General features: G+C 35.2%; 2 protein-coding genes across 3 annotated transcripts; one reads left to right on the top strand and one right to left on the bottom strand.

The window, feature by feature from the left end:
• Nucleotides 1-297: 297 nt before the first annotated feature.
• LOC121953226 (uncharacterized) lies at nucleotides 298-16,071 on the bottom strand. 2 transcript variants are annotated; one of them, XM_088087370.1, is made up of 8 exons: nucleotides 15,008-16,071; nucleotides 5,604-6,365; nucleotides 5,452-5,480; nucleotides 4,324-4,460; nucleotides 3,403-3,529; nucleotides 2,227-2,404; nucleotides 1,687-1,772; nucleotides 298-1,487 (listed from the first exon to the last, which is right to left on the bottom strand). In XM_088087370.1, exons 2-8 carry the CDS (start codon nucleotides 5,672-5,674, stop codon nucleotides 1,369-1,371), a joined length of 747 nt encoding a protein of 248 aa, XP_087943496.1. In that variant the 5' UTR covers nucleotides 5,675-6,365; nucleotides 15,008-16,071; the 3' UTR covers nucleotides 298-1,368. The 2 variants fall into 2 exon arrangements, with proteins under 2 accessions (XP_087943496.1, XP_042356118.1); XM_042500184.2 differs by having other exon boundaries at nucleotides 5,604-5,848.
• On the top strand, nucleotides 9,066-21,933 carry LOC121954005 (uncharacterized). The gene is made up of 11 exons (XM_042501308.2): nucleotides 9,066-9,692; nucleotides 12,043-12,523; nucleotides 13,331-13,448; nucleotides 16,310-16,396; nucleotides 16,645-16,745; nucleotides 16,869-16,970; nucleotides 17,093-17,210; nucleotides 17,323-17,430; nucleotides 18,284-18,439; nucleotides 18,543-18,664; nucleotides 19,887-21,933. Exons 1-11 carry the CDS (start codon nucleotides 9,593-9,595, stop codon nucleotides 20,035-20,037), a joined length of 1,644 nt encoding a protein of 547 aa, XP_042357242.2. The 5' UTR covers nucleotides 9,066-9,592; the 3' UTR covers nucleotides 20,038-21,933.
• Nucleotides 21,934-23,246: the final 1,313 nt, after the last annotated feature.

Here is a 23,246-nt window from a genome sequence, read left to right as displayed (position 1 = left end):
TGTAGAAAATATAATCATGACCTTTAATCTGCTAAAATCAGCCTCCAGGGCTTTGTGCAGACCAGTCAAGTTCTTCAGCGCCAAACTGGAAGAATTACATTATTTCTTTATGGGGCATAATCATGTTGAAACAGGACAGATCACTACTGTCTAAAATATCATTTTTTGACTTTTTAACAAGCAGAAAAAGCAGATTCAGCCTTTCTTTAAAGGGTAAATGTTCTTGAATTGGACTTTTTTTAGGTAAAAGGTGTTAAGCAAAATAATCATAATTATGATAAAATTCTTGACACTGCAGAAAAGTATTTGACACATAGGGATAAAAAAACAACCAAAAACACATTTTTAAGTACTGTAATTATATAGCTGTAGCCTCACAATCATACATGAAAGGTTACACATTTAGTAAAATCCAAAAATCAGAGGCAGCGGTACAATGAGAAAAACCTTTAAGATAAGACAGAAGACACATTATTATCAGTATTATCAATATGTTAAAGTGTTAATTTATGTTAAATATTACTTTAAATATTATTGTGTACATCAATCAATACAATAAAGGTTTATCACTCATCAAGTAAGTTAGTAATGCATTGTTTTTCTTGATGCATTTCAATATCTCCAGCACTACTTAGAGATTTTAAACTAAAAAGATGCATTTTATTTAAAAATAAATAAGTATAAGTTAAGACCAGTTAGCTCCTCCAGCTTTATTTGCCCACGTGAAAGTATGGTGTCACTTATTTTGCTTTTTGCAGGAGCTAAATGTGACAAAAAACTCCCCAAAATAGAAAAGGTGGCTCTAAATAGCAACTGCAAAATGACTCAATTTCCAGTCTTCACCAGGCTTATGGAGGAAAGAATAATAGTAGGACACATGACTGCAGTGCATATAATGGAATAAGTCCAATGGGAAAAAAACTAAAATTTTCAGAGAAATAAAATCAACTTTAAAAAGCAGTATAAAACGGATGTTTTTCTGTGTGTTTTAGTTGATCCTGAAGGTGTCAAAGTGTTTTTGGTTGTCCTCTCTCCAAAGAGTTAAATTAAGCACAGGCCAAGAGATGTGATCCTGGCTGATTCAAGAACTGATCACGTGATTTCCTGGAAGCAGTCTTTAGAAAGTTGTCAGAGACACTTGTCTCCTGCAGACACTGGGGGCACTAAACTACTAAAAATAAAAAATGAGCTGCTAGGCTACTCACACTTTGTTCTTGCTCTGATTGCTGTATGTTGGTTGTATAAGATTTCAAATTTCATGAAAAACTGTGATTAAAAAGATGCTTGTTGGACTTAACCTGAAGATTTTTTCTAAAATTATATCCGTGCAGAATATTAATGTGACAGCTTAAAGTTTCTATAAAAATGTCATAAATCTGACAAAGTGCCAACATCCCATTTTCCCACAGAGAGTGAACTCAAACATTCACTCAGAGAGTCGTCTTTTTCGTCCCTTTTTCCGTCCTCCAACAGCCTGATTCTGGCTCCTGGTAACACAAACAAAAACACTTTAGCCGTAAAATAATTACATCTATTTGACTAAGTATGCACAGAAATTTCTGGTGCAATAAATGTAATGTTCTAGATGAAAAAAAGATCTATTTTACATTAGCTTTTATACAAAGAAATTACTACACATGTTTAAAGCGGTGATTAAAAAAACAGTTTTATATTTCTGTGACTTACTTCTTGGGCTTTTTCTTGTCAGTGTGGGAGATGTTATTATCTGATTCTTCATCTTTCTTTGTTTTGACGCTGATGTGTTTGAAAGGCTGCAGTGATGATAAAACAGGATTATTACACAAGCTTTCATATTCTCTTTAATGTTTCTTTAACATGTGAGATATCTCCGTGCTCCGTGTGTCATCCGTTCATTTAAATATTCAATTCTGACTCACAAACTAACAAACAAAACAAGTGAGAATTTTGTTTTTTGGTTTTCCGTAGAAACCTAATGATGAAGAAAGATGTGTTTTCTCATTGTTTGCTTGAAAGGAAAAATCAAACGAACAAGAAAATAACAACAAAATAATGATTTTGCATTGAGAGCAGAACAGACACCGGCGGAGACACTGGTGGAGAATAAGAGCAGAGCAGACACTGGCTGGGAAACCAGCGGAGAATGAGAGTGGAGCAAATACTGGCGGACAATGATAGCGGAGCATATTCCTGCTGCCGACACCTATTTGTTTTTTTGTGTGAATACCTGTCGAAAATGTGTCCCACCTGGCTTGTCTGTTTGAGATTTTTGGAAGAGAAGATTTCCCAGGATTCTTTTCGCTCGTGTCTTTCCTCTCCTTGTGTTTCACCCTTGAATAAACTTCTGATCGACGTTTATCACTCACATCAGACCTCGGTGAGGTAACAGAGGACGCAACAAGGTCGCCTCTTTCAGGGTTTCCACCTAAAATCAGAAGGCATAAAGTTTTAAAAAATATACAATTTCTGAAAAGAAGTATAAACACAAATTGCATGATAGCAAAAAAAGTGAGGACACACGAATCAGGTCTCAACATGTTTTACCAAAAGCAATAAAAACACCTGAAGAAATGACATACAGTATAAATTAAAAACAAGACAAACAGTGGATATAAGAACAACCGTTGATTAAAGCAGATCACTGATACAACAAGTTGGTTTTTTGGAAGTTTTGACTTTGAAGTTTTTTTGTGAATTCTGAAAACAACAAATAGTGCGCTTTGGCTCAGCATATTACCGCGTTTTCAGATTTTTTTGCGGATCTATGCACACTAGGATCATTCTCACAGTCTTGGCATATTAATGCAGACCTCTCTGTTTTTAGTCGGGCCGTACTCATCTAAACGTGGCCTTAGTTTCTGAAATAACCAAAGTTGCGAGGCTCCTCGAGCGTAAATGCAGTCTCTCCTAACGGGGAGTCGGACAGCAAAATACTAATACACCACTCTGACCAGTTTTTTGTTAATCAATGGTGCAGTCCCTTTCTGCTGCCTCAAAATAGCAATACGTCAACTATGCGCCTAACCACACCTCATTTTAAGACCTACACACCTGTGGGCACACAGCTGGGTGCAAGTGCATTTGCTACTCACACAATGTGGCTGCTGGTTATGAAAATGGCAGCTGCATCTGTTTGAAACTAGCAGTGATAGCTGCACTGTGTGCTGGATATAAGACGTGGCCACATGTATTTATGGTCACTGATTCGGAGAAATGTTATTTCGCTTTACTTTATGTGTTTCTCACACATATGGATGGATCAATCAATAAAATTGAACTTAAAGTACAATCCGAGAAGTACAGTGACAGTGAGTGTGAGAAAGTGAAAGAACTATGTAATTAAACCATCTGTATGTTCTTCTAAAGTCTTGAGATGCTGACAAAGAAGGCTTGGCAAACATATTTGGGTTTTTTTCCCATTACCTGCTTGTATGCACCTGTGCAGCACGTTCATGTAGTGTTGAGTGATGAGGTCACGCACGTGAGCCGCACTGTAGGAAGCTGCAATGGTGTACAGATACTCCCTCTGAGCTGGTGTGAGTGCAGCGTGCTGAGGGAGAGACGGAGGTCAGGTTTCACTGCTGAGGTTCACACTGACACACTTCACTGTGTTGGACTTCATCCTGTTGTGTTGTACTCTAATAACCTTTCACTAGTGTGGACGTGGGAGGAATCGCTGTTGGTTAAATCTCATGTAGAGGATTTATAAGTCAGTGGTGGAAGAACTATTCAGATCTTCCACTAAGGGTACTAATACTAGACTGGAAAAATACTAAAAGTCCTGTATGTAAAACCTTATTTACGTGAAAGCATCAGCAAAATGTAGTAAAATTTAATAAATTGTTCCCTGTAAGTTTATTCCTCCTATATCTGATGTTTTTGGATAAATATTACTGCTGGATCAACGTGTATGTTACATTTTACTGCTGTAGATGTTTAATGTTGTGCTTTATATTTTAACTCACTTTTAAGTTTTGTAACAGTGCATTTTCCCGCTGATGAAAGACAGTTTTTAAAGAGTTTATTAAGGGGATAGTCCAGATTTTTTTGAAGTGGGGTTGTATGAAATACTTATCCACAGATAGTATTTTACAGTACAAATCAGTCAGCACGCCTCCAGTTTGGAGAAACAGGCTAGAGTCTGACACAGAAACTGAGAAATGTACTGTTTATAAGGGTTAGCAACCAAAAACATATTAGCCACCTAAAAAAGTCCCACCATAAAGAAAAATCTTTATCATTTTAACTGTAGTACTTGAGTAAATGTACTTAGTTACATTACAGCTGGCACAATGGGAATTAAAGTGAAAGTGCAAAACAGATCTCATTGATGAGCAGTTTTACCTTCAGAAATGGGGCTGCAGTCATGGTTTTGGGGATTTGTATGGTCGCCTCATGCTGGAGTTGTGGTTCACAATTTGGAGCGGATGGTCTGTTGATTGTCAAACCACTGTTGAAGTTCATGCCCCCATCTTTTAAAGCTGGTATCAGAAAGGAAACAGACCTTTTTTTTAACTGCAGTTAGCATCACACAGACTCTCTTCTGTTAATAATCAGGGCTGTGCGTTGTCATGGATACGCTGTACACAAACAAACAAACAAACTAACTAACATATTAGGGATTTCTGTGAGGTGATAGTCCACGATTTCACAGAGGAATTGTGGATTCAAAACTTCTGGATGATCCGCTCAATTTTTGAAGAGTTATGTGGTGCAATTACAGCATAGCCAAAGCATCATGTGATGTAGAAAAGCAAAAAAAAAAGTGTTTTCATTGCAGTTTTGGGAGATATGGCTGTTACACATCACCTGAAATACCACCTCATGCGAGCATATTTTTTGCAATAAATGGCATTTTTTTCAAAATTGACATTTCCATTCGGCATAATTTATATTCGCAATTTCAAATTTGCGCAGCGTGAGGGTTAATGGAAACCTGCCTAATGTCTCATGGTGGAATCTGACAATCGTAACTTTCCCAGACAGACGAATTACCAATGACTCAGAAAGTTATGTTTGCATTTAAATCCAAGTCTAATCTGAGAGGTCATATTTGGACGGTGAAGTTGTCAAAGTGTTGACATGTGAGCAAAAACCAAACCCTTGTAATGTGGGCTTAGTTTAACCGCCTCTTATTAGTAAACAGCATGAGCGAGTGTTCTTCCTGTAACCGATCAGGCGTGACCCAGGTTCAGGTTCAGGTGTAGGATTTCCTCTCTTTTCCACCTACCTCCTAACGTCACCGTGGCCCCGTTAGAAAACCGGTTTCAAAGCATACAGGATGCTAAGACACGTTTTGTTTATTTAACGAGGAGATTACATACAGATTACATTCTGAAATCTGAACCAAGGAAAGACAGCACAATACACAGAATTCAGCAGATTTAATATGCTGAATAAAAGCTGAGTCATTATTTGGGTTTCATTTTATGTCTGCTTGTACAAATGCATTTTTGTAGGATTTAAACTTACCATTCTTTGATCTATTCACCCTGGTATTTCTGCAAGAGAAAGAGCAACACAAAAATGTCATCTTAATGACATTCACACAAATTCACAGATTAAAAAATATCATTAGGACGAGATATTTGTTGTTGGCATGCACTAAAATTGAATTACTTTACCTCTGCAACGCCACATCCTGATGAAGCCTGTGGATCGTCTGACCTTCTGCAAATGTCACTTGTTTTTTCATGTTAGGAAGACGCACTGAAACTCAAATATCCTCTTTAAAAACAGCAGCAGCCACTTAAAGACATATCCGTCCACACGGAGGTCAGTCCAGGTAATTAAAGTAAAGACGTTGTCTGACTCACTGAGGACCTTAGAGGCCAGTGGGTGTGTCCTGTGCTACAAAACTCAAGCTTATCTGCTTGAACAAAAGAAGAATAATAAGTTGTATGAAGTTACATTGAATCCTGCAGTAAAAAAAATCTCCTTTGGAGACTCTTTTTTTCCATCAACATGACGGAGCAAGTATGAAAAGTGTAAAAATGAAGAAGGTCGTTTGCACACATGATAGTACGAGGACTCAGTTTGACTTGGAGGCGAAATTGCAAAATTATTGCAGTTCAAGTTGGTTTGGTCCACTTTCACACTGCACTTTGAAAAACGAACTAAGAGGAGTAAACATGAGGTTCTGCTGCCTGTTTGTCATCAAGCATCATCAGGACCCCCGAGGGGAAATCAAATATATGAGTTCATGCAGCACTTTAATGCTTATAGAGAGTTTATATTTATGTCCTTTGGTGTCACAAAGAGCTCATTAAGAAATGATGAAACTGTTTGTGAGCATTATTAGGCAGCTATTTTCAGACTGCCCATCGATCACGTGTTATCAGGACCGCTGTGGGTGCGTCGTCATTTTTCAGCAGCTGCTGGAGGCTCTGCAGAGGTGAGATCGTAAATCAGGTCATTATATGACGTCTTCTGAGTGAGTTCTGCAGTGACACTGATGACAGAAAGGCCAGTTACACATTCCTCCTATTGTTAAACACAGGTATGTTTTCATAAGCTTAACTTCTGAAAAGCATCGCTCAGCAGAGGCATCTGACTGTTTAAATAACTGATAATGAAGTAAAAGTGATCAGCAGATGGATTTATTATTGATTCAGCTGTAGAAATCCTGCTAAATTCACATTTATTCTTTAATAAAGTCCTGTGGTTGGTTTGTTTTCATTCACGCCGCACAATATTTGGCTGTTTTTTTTTGTTAACTGTCTTATGTATTGTAATGTAATTTACTTTTGATGCTATATAATGTAATTGTCTTGTGTGGGCCCCAGGAGGAGCAGCTGCTGGGATCCAAATAAACAAACAATAAACAAACAAACGAACCATACTTGAAAGCGGAGCAAGCGGACCACAGTTTGCTTGTTTGGTCCGCACCAGAGTTCGATTGAGCTTTCACACCACCCGAAATGAGCGGGACTATCCGAGCAAACGAACTCTGGTCCGTTTAAAGCGGACCAAACGGTTCAGGTGTGAATGCGACCTAAAAGTTTCTGTCTGGAAAACCCATCTCATGCAGCAGTCCAGTTCTTTGACTCAGTTTAATTAAATTGCTTTTTAAATTCTTGTATGAGCTAGCAATTGTTCAAATATGATTTAATTTCCTAAAATTAACATTCAAAGCCAAAAGGTATACTATGCAGAAATGTTTGGCTCCTGCTGGTAAACTGTAGAGCCAGCGACATTAAAAGTGAAGTCAACTCCAGATTCACTCGTTTTGAAATGAGATTCGTCCACTCGGCATTTTGTTTTTCTATTAATTTGGCGTTGCGTATGATAATTGTGTAGAATACACAGATGTGTCACCTGGTCACTCTTTACTGATAAAGTCCCAATTTCACCTGCGTGCTGCCTAAGAGCATCCTGAACACAACAATATAAGAAGAAAAATAACAAGTATTACAAACACTGAAATAACTCTCAACCACTGCAAAAAAATAAAAATAATATTTGAACACCTAAATTGAAAACTAAATATTGACCAAATCATCTCAAATATCTGAATATTTGAGTCCAGCCTTTATAAATACCGTGACTACTGCAGAGTCATATGACCTGGGTGTGAATGCTGATCGTACACTTGCATTAAAAAGCCAGATGTTAACGGGTTTTTTGTGCAGTGAGAAAGAGGTTATGGCATGCTGATGTTATTCAACTCAAAGACCCATTGTTCATAAGCATGACCTCACAGAGATAATGACATGGCTGTAGACTCCTCTTATCATATTTTTTATATCATTATGCTTCATCAGGACCCACGAGGGGAAAACAAATAATGTGACTGACAGAAGTTCATGCAGCACTTTCATCATATTCACCTGCAATATTTTGATTGTTACATCAACAAATCTGTATTTTAATGTTTTATTTTTGTATCCACGTACTTTCTCTTTTCTCTGACTTAACATTGTTTATCTGTTAGGTATTTTCATGTTGTTTTTTATCTCTTCATGACTCAGCCGAGCTGTTGAAACTAGACTTTGTTCTGCATTACAGTTCATCTCAGTTCATCTAAAGCCGCCCAAAGGGCAACGCCCTAAAACCACAACGTCTGAATGCATTTAGGGTAGGTATTTAGTGCTAAACTCAACCAATAAGATTCACTCTAGCCGTCTTCCTGCATCAAACAAAAATGTGAGTCCATAGTTGGGAAATATTCACGTTATGACAGTTTGTTGGGACTGAAGGGAATATCCAAATCAATACAATTAGAGATGGAAATTGGACATTCACGGTGCTCTCACTTTGTGGGAGAGTGGAATATCCCGGATATTTCTCCCAGAGTGCTTTGCTCTCTGAAGGGGAATTTATTATGATCAGAAACGAGAGAGAGAAGTCCAGCAGACACAGACTGAGACACGCCCACACAAACCTGACATAAATCCATCGAGTTTTGATTTACAAGAAAGAAAGAAATCAATATTATATATGCTGAGAGATATTTTGTCACCATGTGTTAAATCTTGAATATCAAATCATGTAAACACAACAAAGGTTACTCAGTCACTGAAAATAAAAACAACTGGGAAGATAATCATCTAAATAAATCAAATAGTTTCACATTTGAATTTGCCTTTAGCCGTCTTTGATTTTCATTGCTATCTGGCAGTAAGAGGAAGTTTATTGACACAAGTGAAGGTTTTTCCATTTGTAAACTTCTTTCCACTCACGATGACTCAGTTTAATGACACACCTTGATAACTGACGCTCCTCAGATACCTGCACAGGTAAACAATAACTCCCACTCACTTCTGCAGTTTTCTACTTTCATGCTACCAAAAAAAGAGGGGAGGATCTGCAAAATGATCCTAGAAAATAATATATGTTTTCATATTTATAATTGTGTTACAGACAAAAATAAAATAAAAGACATCATAAAAATATATTTTAAAATTATCTATCTATCTATCTATCTATCTATCTATCTATCTATCTATCTATCTATATAGATATATATATAGAGATACAGATAAATATAATTAGCATTATTATTTTTCTGAATATGTGCATATTGAATATGTTATTTATGGGCACCTAAATTAACTTAATTCAATTCATGCAGTCTGAATAAACAGAGTTGAATTTGATGGTCATTTAACATAAGTACATATTGTTGAATTGCTTGCCTTGTTGTATGTATAATCTGGGGTTCTATTTATTTATTGATATTGTTATAACTTACAATGTAAATGTATCTTTACTGGCTTATTTATTAACACAATCTGCATCTTTGAGAATGTACTACTTTGCTATTTATATATAATTTGTAAAGTGGTGACATTTTGCTGTTTTGTCAACTACTGTTCAAATTTAAGAATTAACCTTTTATTATTATTATTATTATTCACATTATTAATGTAACGGTCGTAGTAGTAGTAATATTTATGTTATGGCTGTGGCTCATCTCAACATGATGCAACAGCTTTCACTTTACCAGTTCAAACCAGTTCTTGGGGAAAACGAAAGCAGTGTGTGGATGATGTCAAGGGGAAACCCCATATAAGCCACTACAGAGCTGCTCACTCACATATAAACTCCGCCCTGCACAGCAACTGCATAAAAATCACAGTCTGCACACTGAACACTGAAACCAGAGTTCAAAATGCGCAACATATTTAAGACCAGATCTCAGAGGAGCGACATCAGGAGTCCTCTGATCGAGAACAACAACAACAACAACATACAAGAAAACGAACAAAATGGTAAAACTCTTCTTTTGACTATGGGTTTGCTTTGTTTACATAGTTTGTGTGCATGAGTGAGTTTTGACTAAGAGCATTTAGAGCTATCATCTGTATTGTTTATGGTTTACATTTAGATAGAGCTTGAAATGCGACGAATTTGCATAGATATTTTTTTGTTTAATTAAATGTGCTAAAATGACAAACAAAAAACAGATGACAAAGCAAAACATAAGTGCAGTAAAGACAATTTTAAAAATTAAAAAAAGCCCCAAAACAGTGACCTTTTACTCATGTTAAAGTATTCAGATATTTCACTTAAATAAAAGTAGCAATATTGCATAGCATGGCAGAAGCATGTTGTAAAAAATGAGTTATAAGTCTTTCATTCAAAACTGTACTCAAGTAGAATAGTATTTAAATATATTGAAAGTACGAAGAGTAAAGTATACATTACTGGGTTACATATTAATGCACTGAAGTGTTAATTACTTTAATGCTGTTAAAAGTGGTGCTAATTTTAATTACTTCATAAACTGCTGGGTAGCTTAGTCTATAATAAAAGAATTTATTAGTTTATTTATATTTTGTATTAACAATCTGAATCCTCAAAGTAACTAAAGCTCTAAAAATGTAGTACACTATTTGCCTAAAAAATATAGTGGAGTAGAAGTATGAAGTAGCATAAATGGAAATACTGAAGTAAAGTGCCCAAAATTTCTTTCAGTTCACTTTAGTAAATGTACTTAGTTACATACCACCACTGCCTTTTACTTGGACTCCTGCGATTCTTTTTTTTCTCTAAAACCAGGAAGTATTTTCTTCGCTAAAGACAGAAATAACGTGGAAAAATTGTAAATGACAATGTAAAAGTGGAGCCAAATTTAAGTGTTGGAGGAATATTTGGAGAGCTGTGATACTGCGGTTTATATGAGACCTTTTCAACCTGTTGCATAACCTCTGGTGTTAACAGTAACTTCAGGCACGCAGGGGATTCCCATGCTGCTACACAAATATTTGATAGAAATTACCATTGCAGAGTACTATACTGAGAACACTAATGTTGTGCTTGAAGAACAAGCAGGTAGATGCGTGATACATACGTGCAAACTTGTAACTGGTTTGATTTTATTCCCTCCCCCTCAGAAAACAAACCTGTTAGCCTGCTTTCATGTGGGCGAGTGCAAAATAATGCTGGGCAGCCTAGAAAAAAATGTCTAGGCTGCAAAAACTCTTAGTAACATTTGTTCCACAGATAAATGAAATATGTAGAAAATATATCAAATGTTTATTTATGCTTTTTGTGCATACTGTGTTTTTGATTACCCTTTATTTAATTAATATTGTTAGAACAAGACACCATCCTATCTATAGAGGACTAATGTTGCCATTACAATGAATAAATGAATACTGTAAATAAATAAATAACATAGCAAAGATAAAAATAAATTATAAATAAAATTATTAAATTATTAAATAAATATGGTGGTTATTTTGAAAATAAAGTATAATTATTCATTTGATTTTATATTAATTTATTTCTATATCTAATTATTTCCCATTTATATTTAAATTTAGTTATTTATTTATTTCCCCATTCATTTCTGTTTGTCAATGCCTGACAGCCAATGGTTGTCAAGGCAACCCCCTTATTGATATAAGCTGAAGTAAATGTAAACATGGAATATATGAAAATATATGAATACACAAATACTTTTTACATAAAATACATTTTATGTATTTGTAATTTATTTAAAAAATCCCTGCACATTTGTTTGCTAATTGACTTTTCTTTCTACATTTCTTTTTTTTCATTTATTTATTTATTGATACATTTATTTATTTTTTATTGTAATGGCAGCTTTAGTCCTCCATAGAAACGGAAGGACGACATTAATTAATGAGATTATTAAAATAAATTTAAATGTAATAACTTTTTTTAATAACCAAGTAAAAGCTAGAAAAATGAATTATCTGGGGAACTGCTTTTAATTTATTAATTTAAATTTATCTGATAAAACTAAATTAAAATTAATTCAATAATTAAAAAAAACACCATGTTTTTGCATGAAAAATGACTTAAATTAGCTGCTATTTGTAAACTAACAAGTAACTAAAGCTGTCAAATAATTATAGAGAAGTAAAATGTCCAGTATTTCCCTCTAGTGGAGTAAAAATAGAAGTGGCATGATTAAAATACTCTATAGGTACCTCAAATGTGTACTTCAGTGGACTTAGTTACCACCACAGGGTTAATTACTGGTAAGGATTACGTCAGCATCACTGAGGAATACCTGTGTGTGTGTATATATATATATATATATATATCTTTGTATTTAAATTAATATTTACAATGTTCACTCTTTCATAGTATACGAACAAGCCGCCACCGGTTTTAATAACCCTGTGGCTCAGGACGCTTTCAACATCCAAGAGGAACAGTCCCTGCGGAGTGAGGGACCGATCTCGCTTCCTGATCTAGCTGAACTTCTATGCGTGGCCCCCGATGTGAACACGGCCTCGGATAGATCTTGTTGCTCAATGGGTCCTGAGCCCAATTCAAGACAGCAGAGCATCGTTGGCCTCATACAAAGATCTGTGCACCAGCACATCCCGAAGCCACCGGCAGATGTGGACACGGAACTTCAGCAGCACCTCTTAAATGTGCAGGAAAGTGTGTGCAAGGAGCTTGTGAAGCTGGGGCCCCTGCTGGAATCAAGGGGGCTGATGGGACTTCTGATTGATTGCTACCATCGTGAGACGTTTCGTCACCTCAATGGTCTTCTCCAGAACATCAGCTCCTCCCAAAATTCCTTTGTGCTGATGAAGTGGGTCCTTCATACATATCTGAGGTATCTATCTCGACATTTTTACTCACCGCGTCTTTGTTTACCTCGACTGCAGAGAGAACGAGGCCTTTATTTGAAGCAGTCGATCACACCGAGACACAGAGCACCAGACCGCTCCAAAAACACCTTGGAGGTACAGCTGGAAAAACATCTGGGAGTGCCTAGTGCGGGCCTGCATGTGCATACAGTATACGCTCGACCAAAAGTGACGCTGACAACTGAGTTTAAGTTAAAAAATATTTTCATTTTGGGGCAAAAAACACCAGAGAAACATACCTTGCAGCAGCAAGAGAGGAGCACCTGATAGGCGTGCTGTAAAATGGGGTAACAATGGTTTTGCTGGCGACGCCTCTATAGTGATGTGTCTCGGTGTGATCGGCCCCTTAGGCTACTTCCACACTCACGTTACGTTTACGCCTCGTGTCTACAATACTCCTGCAAACTGCAATTCTTTAAATGGCCATTGGAGGAGGCTGACTCCACAAGCCAGTTTTCCCCATAGACCAGGGCTGGAAATTAGCACCTGCCACCAGCCAGTGCTGGTAAAATATGCATGTGGGTGGTAGATTTGCGCACTCACCAGCCAAAAAAAACAATAGTAATCTATTTAGTGGCTTAGATTTTGGAATCCACCAGCCACAGTGGCAGGTAGACAAAAAAGTTAATTTCCAACAAATCATGGGGGGCCAAAGACCCCCAAAAATGTCCAACTTTACAGCAGAAATAAACACAGAACTAATATTCCTGTTCATGACAACTGGAAACATGCAGCTGCTCAGTTCTGATTTGATGTTGGTGGTATTTTCCCAGTCCAGAGCTGCTCAGTCATCCGGACCTTCAAAAAATGGATCTCATGAAAAAGGTCGACTTCCTGCTGTTCACCGAGTGGGTAGAAAAGGCAAAGGCCAAACTGCTTGAAAATGTGCAGGTAAGAGATACTTTTACTTAGTAGTACAATTTATAACCCTCTACACATGAACAAATACTGCAGATTCAAAAACCTTCTAGATACATGGGAGCAGGTTTATCACAGCACATCACTGTGATGACTCTGTTGCAGTTACTTGATTACAAGCGTATATCTTTAAACCTTGAGGAACATTGTAAAACCAAAAAAAACCCCCAAAAAAACAGACCCTCGAAAGTACCTGTGACAAAAACAAGATACGAATCTCAACATGAGGCCTAGTAAACACTGAGAAATTACAGCAACTATGTGCATTGAGGCCGTCAAAACTTAAATACCAGCACCTCTAAATGTCTATTTTTTAAGAAAATGTGCTCTCTTCAAACTGTTTTATTTGCACATCACTTCTTTGATTACCACTATCTAGTTTTGTGCATCGATACATTTAACATAAACTTTGTTAATTTATTTTATTTATTTAATTTATCTTTGGAGTGCTTTACGATGTTTTGTTGTTGCTATGGCTTTTAGTGTTTGTGCAAAGCTAATTTGATCCATTTGATCAAAATCATTGGAAGAAGAAATGACCCCAAAATTTGCAAGAAATTAGTAAAAAGTGCAAAGAAATGACCTGAAAATTAGCAAAAAACAAACCAAAAATACACCAATGGTAAAGTGCATAAAAATTCTACTAATTCTTTCAAATAATTATAAATCAATTATTATGATAATTTAAAATATTGTTTTCTTACCATTTTTCCCAAAAGCTTTAAAAAATAAAAATAAAAAATAAATCTGCTAATTTCTTGCAATTTATAGGACATTTCTTGCAAAGTTGCTGATTGCATTTTTTTCCATACCAATTATTTGCTCAGGGTTGAATGGTTTTATTTGTGAAAGGAGTCTGAATGTAGGGATCAAACAAGACACAAAACTTAGCAGAAGAAAAAAACAAACAAAAAAAACCAAATATTGTGGCACATCAACTAGGCCTACTGTAAACAGATGCAAAATCAGAAATATTACATTTTCACATAATGTTTTTAGTCACATGCTCATGGAGGAAGTTTGCCTAGAAGTGAAAATAGGAAAGTTCTCCATATAAAGCATCTTTTGTTATTACCACGAGGAGGTTTAGGGCCAGGGCCCTTCGTCAGCATGTACAAGGGCAATAATAACACAATGAAATCCTCACAGGTGTGATTAATTATATCCACAAATGCAAACAACAATGCAAACAGTATAACCCAGCAGGGGGAGCCACAACATTTTTAGATTTTTACCAGAAGCAGAATCACAGTGAATGAAAGAATAAACAAATAAACAAACAGATAAATAAATGCAAAGAGATCGGCCCTAATAGAAAATAACAGAGATAATGATCATACTAGTATTCATTAATGATAGCAATAATTATAATAAATCTGAAAATATAATTTTTTTTTTTAAATATATAAAATAAAATAACTTTCTTTCTAACCTTAACAAAGATATAATTTTCTGGTAGAAATCCCTCAAGGAAAACTTCTCCCAACAGTAATTTGTATTTTCATTTCAGTTTAATGCAGGTGAGCACTTACCTGTTCTCACCAGAAGCAGAAAGAAAAACGTCTTCTTTTGTTGATCCTGGAAAAAACTCCATTATTTGGTTTTATTTTTAGCTAGAAATTCGTCTAATGTTAATATGCAGCAGCTGTTATGCACCAAATATGTTTTTAATCCACATTTTTCCTTAAAGTCTTTGAAATGTTTTGTGTAGAGGAAAACCCCCTTCAGTCATGGTGGAGCTCTTCTTTAATCTGCCCGATAACAATGACGACATCCGAACAGCCAATCAAATTGCAGTTCATTAACAACTTTAGCGCCACCTCAAAATTTTAATAAACGGTTTTTAGATATGGCAAGTTTTTCCACTCCAAATTGCAAAAACTATATGTTGACTTAAAAAAAAAGAATCAAAAAATGCATATAACTTAAAATAACCCACATCACACAATATTAATAAGTTGTCACAGAATTAACAATTATAAGTAAATGTTTACAAAAAATGTTATATAAAACCTCAGAATTCTAAAGTAATGATGACAACATATTTTGAAAATGTCATGAAACTGTAGAATAATGATAAATGGCCAACCAAGGATATTTTACGGATTGTGTTATATGTTATGCATTAATTCAGAATTATGTTAATATCTAAGTTACTTAGTAGGTCTGCCTTTTCCTGCTGCTACTTCTTTTTCATTCTCTTTTGTTGACACAATAATTTAATTTTAAATAATTTCTTTAATTATTATCAGTGCAAAATGTAATGGGTGACAACTCATTACCTAGTTAAAATGTAATGAGTGATGTAACTATTTTAATTCGGGCCACTTCATCAAAATAAAGTAACTTATTACATTTGACCACTTTTTGATTACTGTCTCACAGATGTTTTAAATGGAGCAATAAAGCTAAGAAATGTCCAAAAATAGGCTATGCCAAAAATGGAATTTCTGAATTTCAAAAGCAACAGAATTACCGTTATAGTTTACATTATTTAAGCTCTTTAAATAATGAAATTAAATGTAACCCTTTTGTAACCACCAACATTTTGATTGGTTAATGGAATTTAATTAAATGTTGTTCTCTCAGTAACTGAAATAGATTACAATTAAATTTATTTTGTAATTTAAGTACATGCAGCCTTTGCTATAGTTTAATATAATTAGTTACTCTCCAACACTGTTTGTAATTTATAAAAGTTGTTTTTTAACACAATGACACAAATAACAAACATCAAGTAACTCTTTACAAAAGACAATAAAAAAAGTCATTTTTAAATAAATAGATTCTTGATTCTAGAGTAACGTAACCTATTTTCTGTTTTTGGTCCACAGAAAGAGGTCAGAGGTCAACTGGACATAATCATGCATATCAAGAGAGGAGACGAAGCTGATGATGAACTTCATGTTGACACTATTCAGGTACTGAATGTAAACCAGAAGTAACAGGTGTGTCTGTTGTCTGTTGTGCGTTTGTGTGCATATATTTGTCTATTTATGCCTTTAATTTTCCTCTAAATTGTTCTATTTGCTATTTAAAATGTATTTCTATGTAGTGCTACAAATTAGTTTTTTTAAATTTGAATATCTATTTGCTTATTGTGTTCTCTTTTATTTGTCCATCTCTTTATTTGATGATAATAATGTTTCTTCTTTTATTCTTGTTTAAGTGCATTGAGGCCATGCCCACAGAAGCACTCAAAATCAGCCCCAAACTGTCTGATCACGTGCAGAAATTTTGCCTCCAAGAGTTGTTCTGGTTTCTTGAGAGGTGAGAGTAAATTATTTATCTACACAGATTTCAACCCAGACTTTCTGAACACAAATAATCAATTTAATAATATATAATCAGTAAGGTGCATATTTAAAACTGTATATTTTCTTTGGTTTGAAGGTACACTGATAAGCAGGCGGAGATTCTTGAAAAAATGGCAAAAATGGACAAACCAGAAATGAAACACTTCTTCCAGACTTTGAACAACTGTAAAAAACTGAAGTGAGTATTTGGACAGTTACTCTTTACAAAATAAATCCTTCAAACATATTTTATTATTAAAACATTACATGCAAACGAAATATGACCATAAATGATGAATAATTGTTTGTATTTCCTCTCAGGCTGCACGTGCTGACCAAAGCTAAAGGCAACCTTCTCAACGAAACTGTGTTTAAACTTGAAAACATGGAGGCTTTTACTTTGAAACTTTTGATGGAAATTGTAGCTGACATTGCAGAGGTAGCTGTTAATCACAAATATACTACATTTTATTTTATTTTGTTTTATTTTATGTATTGCAAAAGGGGCATATGTTGAGTAATGTCATACTGATATTCATGTTTTTTCACAGAGCCACCTGAAGAAATACTTCAGATCGGAAAACAAAGAATTCTTCTTCCTGGTTGACGCAGTAAAAGGTCATTTCTCCGAGCTGTCGCACTTTCAGGAAATACAAAAGGTACATTAAAAATCTGAACTTTAACATGTGCAACATTTTAAAGACGCAGAATCACAAATCACAGTACTGTGTATTTAAATGGTAAAAAAAATAAGCAGTAAAAAAAATAACACTAGATCAATAAATAATGAAATAATGATAATAATAGTAATAATAATAAAAACCATAACAGTAATATTCTTTTTTCATTTTTCAAATATTGTTTTCATTTTAGTTTATTATTTTTTGTTTTTGAGATTGAGTTTTTGTTGTCATTATTATTATTACATTTATTTATATATTGATGTATTTTTGTATTTATTTTTATTGTTTTTTATTTTTCTAATTATTTATATACATATTACTGTGATTCTGTGTCTTTAAAATGTTCCCTCTGCTGGTGTTTCTATGTGAGAAGTCATTATTAACTCCACTACTCAGTTTTTTTTTTGTATTATTGCCGAACGCTTACGCTGAAGAAGAGTATCCAGCCTGAAACGTCCGTACGGCAATAATAATAATAATAATAATAATAATAATAATAATAATAATAATAATAATAATAATAATGATAATAATAATAACAACAACAATAATAATAATAATAATAATAATAATAATAATAATAATAATAATAATAATAATAATAATAATAATAATAAATTCTATATTTGGAGTACTGTCCTGATTTTGAGTGCATTGACATCCATCCACTTTAAGGATTCAGCATCCAGTATCAAGTGAGGGCTTTGTATCTGATTTTTGCAGCTTTTTTATGCCAAATCTTTGCATCTAAATAGGTTGTGTCACTTTGGTTGCTGTTCTTATTCTTCTTGACAAAAACTAAAAAGTGTTTCTTGTTTGTGTCTCTCAGAGAGTCATGGACGAGGTCTACAAGCTCATCGCTCACAGTTACCTCAAACATTTAATCCAAAGAAGCCAGCGCAAACTGGAGAGGGGCTGGAGTCGTGATGTTGGGAAGCAAGTTTGGGATGATGCTACACTGCTTCATGACATTATCTCAAATATAGTAAGATCAACAGACTGCTTGTTTTTCTGTCTTGCTAAGGACATTTACATCAGAAGCTGGATAAAATCTTAATTTTACTGATGTGTGTGTGCTGTGTTATCAGGTCCCAGGTGTCCGACAGTGGAACACCATGCTGCTGGAAATCAAAGAGCTGGTGGACTGCAAAAGCCTCGATATGCTGGAGCTCACAGTTGGAAAAATGTATAAAGAATGTCCCACATGGAGGTAAGTCATTCTTATCATCTCTGTACGCACTGTCGATCAAAAGTTTGCAATCAAATGTTATTTTTATGTTTTTCCCCTTTCCATCACACTCAAAGACCTCACACTAAAGAAATGATTTGGATCAAAAATAAAATACAATAAAATAAAATAATGCAAAAGCTCGCATCAGCTATTTTTTGTTATGACAACTTCTAATAAATTCATGTGCCATGAGCACACTCCATCGAGTCAGGGGAACTAGTCTTCTGCAGTCAAGGGCATTTTAAGCAGCGGCTGATTAATAATCAATAGCAAAAGACAAGTTCTTAAAAATAAGAAAATGTCCTTTGTGTCCTAGATTGTTGGCCCATAGATCCTTAACACAGTCTTAACCATTTGAAACCTGGATCGATATTTTTTATTAAAATCGATATTTTTTATTAAAACCTTTGAAACTTTAGCAAATTGGTTTGATTTCTTTCAAAAACATGGAGAAAAAAGCAATGAGAAACATGGCATGAAATGCCTCACAATTGAAAAAAAATCATTAAAAGGTGAAGAAAAAATAACCTGAAAATAAAAATAATAAGTAGGGGAAAATATCCATAAATCTGCATTTATAATTATATGTTAAAATTAGGCTACAGAAAAGAAATCTGTTTTTATCATAAATATATATTTTTTCATTTTTTAAAATTTAATATTACTTCAATTTACCTGTTGTTTTTTTCTTTTTCAAATGTCAGGTCATTTTCTTATATTATTATATGTTATTATTATATTGTTGATTTCTTGTTAAGCTGCTTATTGCCCCTTTCCCATTTTATTTTGAAAGAAATTGAGCCAATTCAAAGGGTTAACTGTCTGAATGTTAAGTGGTCAGGTCAGGGGACTTGAAATCCTGAACTGAAGGTGGAGAAAAGTTAAATTATTAAGCAGATTTCATGAAGTTACTACATCCTGAATTTCGTCTTAAACTGAAGCAATTAACACAGAAATGTGTGTTTAAATTGCACACAAAATTAAGTTGAGGTAATTATCAACATTATTGCGTTAACACAACTCATCAAAAATATGTTTATCTAAATCAATAAATTAGAATTTTTGTCTTGCATGCATATCATGCATTTAATTATCTACGTGGTGGCGATATGACCCCTTTTTAGAGTGCAGTAATACAAACAGAGATACAAACAAAACAGTATAACTTACGCTTCATGTTGTTTTGTTGTTTTGTCTGCAGCGAGGACCTGGAGCTCCTGCCCTCACTGCTGCGATGGAACGGTCTTTACAGATGGCAGGTTACAGAGGTGCTGAAGGTCCTGGAAGTCCTTGATGGTTATGAACCCAGACCCAGATCTGCATCCTGGTACTCATGTCTGCCGTGCTGCTGAATAGTTGGCTGCTGAAAAACAAAGATAACTTGAACAAGCAAAGAGTACAGAGCTGAAGTTCTAAGGTTGTATTGCACTTTTTGAATCAGCTGCATCCTGTTAAAACTATGTTACAGTTGTCACTTCTCAAATCTCAATTTAAGTTGCGGATTTGTAGATATATAGTTTAAACTATAAAGGAATAATGTGCAGAGGCTGCTTTATGTCTGATGTTTGCACTCATTTTGTTATTTCAGGAAACTGGATATTTGTTGTATCTTGTTTCCCAAAAGTTTGCATTTTAATTCAAAATGAAAAAATCTTCTGCATGGTACGCTGCTGGATGGCGTCAGCTGAGAACGTGGCCAGACAGAATCGTTCGCTGTGTTATTATATGACACTGGACGGCCAGACGACACCCTCCGCAGCAGCAGCATGATACACAGACTGTCATGTCTGCATGATACACCGCTGAATGGCGTCACGTTCGAACGATGTAATATAAGGAGCACGAAGGCCCCTATAGGGCGAGGGAGCAGTGGATGGGATGTGCTTTTTTCTGAACCTTACCATGTGCCGCTTTTGCCTAAACCTCACCATCTGTGCCAGCATGTGTATTTACTGACGTCCCGGCGTTGGTTGTCATGTGCTTTTATTGCATAAACATAAACACGTGCAGCGTAATCCCACCATGTGCTTTTGTTGACATCACGGTAGCTGCATCCTGAACATCAATAGCAGATGCAGAAGAATATCTGAAGCGTAATATGTAGACGCAGAGGTCTACTGCAAAGCGGCAACATGTGACGCCCTGGGATGACAACGTTATACGCTCCTGGGTCAAAGTCTGCCGTTTGTTGGACCCATCCACCTCCACTCCCGTCCATTTTAAATGGGCTTTTCGATTTTTAAATCACGTCCGTTGCTCTAAGTGTCTTATAATGATGCGGGTGGGTTTACAGTTGAGGTTGTTAAAAGCTCAATGTGTCTCATACAGACATTAAAGTGCTAAAGGGTGCTCTGGCACCGATGACAAAAAGTTTTGCAACGTATTTTAACGTCCTGAGGTCAGACCAGGCTGCAGGATATTTGTACACTTTGACACTAAAATTGGGTTTTGTGCAAAATTTGGTATTGTGCTGTAGGTGTTACATATTTTCTAAAAGCGAAGATTTTTTTATTGAGTTCGGACACTCAAAAGACAAAAACAGAGAATTTAAATGCACAAAGGGATAAAAAAAAAAAGTTTGTTTTAAACCCTGAAATGCTCATTCTTTTAGTTTCCTCTCAGTTTAATAGTCATATGCTCTTTGAGATTGAGCTGCACTGATAAAGATGCTCTGTGTCTTATCCTTCTGTATATAATAATAATATTTATTAAGTTTATTAAGGTTATTTTTTTATATGAATATATGTGTCTTTTACAAAAACTTCCTGGTATACACTAATGCACAATCAAATGTACAATATCAAACGTGACGTAAAGATTCTTTTGTTTTGGTTACTTGAACACATCTGAATTGTACTACAGTTTCTTTTTGAAACTTTAAAGCTTCTTCAGGAGATGTACTGTGTACTTTTTGAATGTTTTTATATTCTTAAAATCAGGGTGTAAATGTAGGTTTATTCTCTTCATGTGAAAGTTTTTAATTATGCATTCCAGTCAAACTGCTGACTGTTTGAGGTTTACTGTGTTGATTTACCGGTTTGGGACCTTTATTCCCTGTATATAATCACACTTGCTGCTTTAATTTAACTGTTTTGATGCTTTTGTATTTTCTTAATGTTATACACTTTGTTCTTCTGTGGTGGATGGTTTTGTTTAGAAGATTTTAAATTTGGTTAAAAGGACAGAAAAATCACTTTTGTTCTTCTGTCAGCAAATCAATGAATAAAATTATACAAAGAAAAAAAAAATTTAGTTGTGGCTGCATGTTTGTTTTATCATCACTAGATGGAGACTAACATCAATGTACCAAAATGGGACTATGTAGGAAACTGTTGCTCCACAGAAATCACTGAATCAGACACAAAACAGATTTCAGATCAGTGATGCTCAATCAGTGAAAAGGGTTGCAAGATGATTTAAATCATATAAATAAATCATTTTATCATATAAAATTATTACTTTTTCTTCTTTTTCTTTGGATACTTATTCCTCATGTCCCCAAAATAAATCCTTAATACCATTTTAGCAATCCAATAATTGCTTAAAAAAGTGTGGCTGTGTGTGTCTCTTAAAAAAGTGTGCGGTTTGTCCACTGATGTGATACATAGAAGTATCAAGTGATTGTTTTCAAACCAGTTTTCCCCATGAAGACAAATAAATGATCTATTTATCTAAAAACTTCTTTTTTTTTTAACGTGAGTGCGAGAACGTAAGTGCAATATAAATGTCATTGTTGGAACGCCTGAATGTTATTAGTCTTGCTGGTTTTGGTTATAAACTAAAGTGTTGGACAAAGTAAAGTCAGTTATCATAAATGACTTAAAACTGGTAGTAAAAGTAAAAATACCAACCTGTGATTCATCAGAGACACTTTGGCAGCCCGCTCACTAAATCTAAAAAACAGCAGCAGAGCCGGGGTCAGTGTTTCACAGCAGAAAAGCACCGTGGATTTCCTCCAGCCACTTTCCAGTTAGTGGTCGGCCCGATTATTTCCAGTACAGCTTACAACCGGCGGCTTTAAGAGCTTATTTCCTTCACTCCCTTTTGCTCTTCCGATGGGAACTCCTGGCTCAGACCTCCTGTCTTCCTTCCTCTGACACCACACAGACGAACAGCGACAGACCCTCAGAAAAAAAGAAAAACTAGACACTGACAGTAAGCTGACTCATATCCTTCCTCCCCCCCGAGGAGCGGCAGGTATAACTAATAACTGGAAACACCTCGGCTCAGTGTGTGCAATCTCTATTCCCACACAAGAGGCTCAATGATTTCCTGGGATTGTTAAATTGGATTTGGCTGCTTGTGGTGTTTTTGTCATAAAATGGATCATTGGAGGTTTTAAAACTCCCCTGATGAAGATAACGAGGCCTGACCTCATTGTGGAAAAATTCTTCAAGACAAAAAGAGACACATTGTTTTTAGTCAAGATGCAAATGTCACTGGTCCAACACTTTGGTCCAGACTGTGATATCTTTAAAAATGACTAGAAAGTACGCGTGTTCAGATCTATCTTTGCACATGCACAGATAGATCGCAGGTCTTTTTGGCCTCTGACTAGATT

This window comes from Plectropomus leopardus, chromosome 14 (genome assembly GCF_026936395.1).
Source record: "Plectropomus leopardus strain MGB_pleo_1.0 chromosome 14, ASM2693639v1, whole genome shotgun sequence".
NCBI lineage: Eukaryota > Metazoa > Chordata > Actinopteri > Perciformes > Serranidae > Plectropomus > Plectropomus leopardus.
The sequence above is the reverse complement of the archived record's forward strand: the minus strand, read 5'-3'. Positions and strand labels throughout refer to the sequence as shown.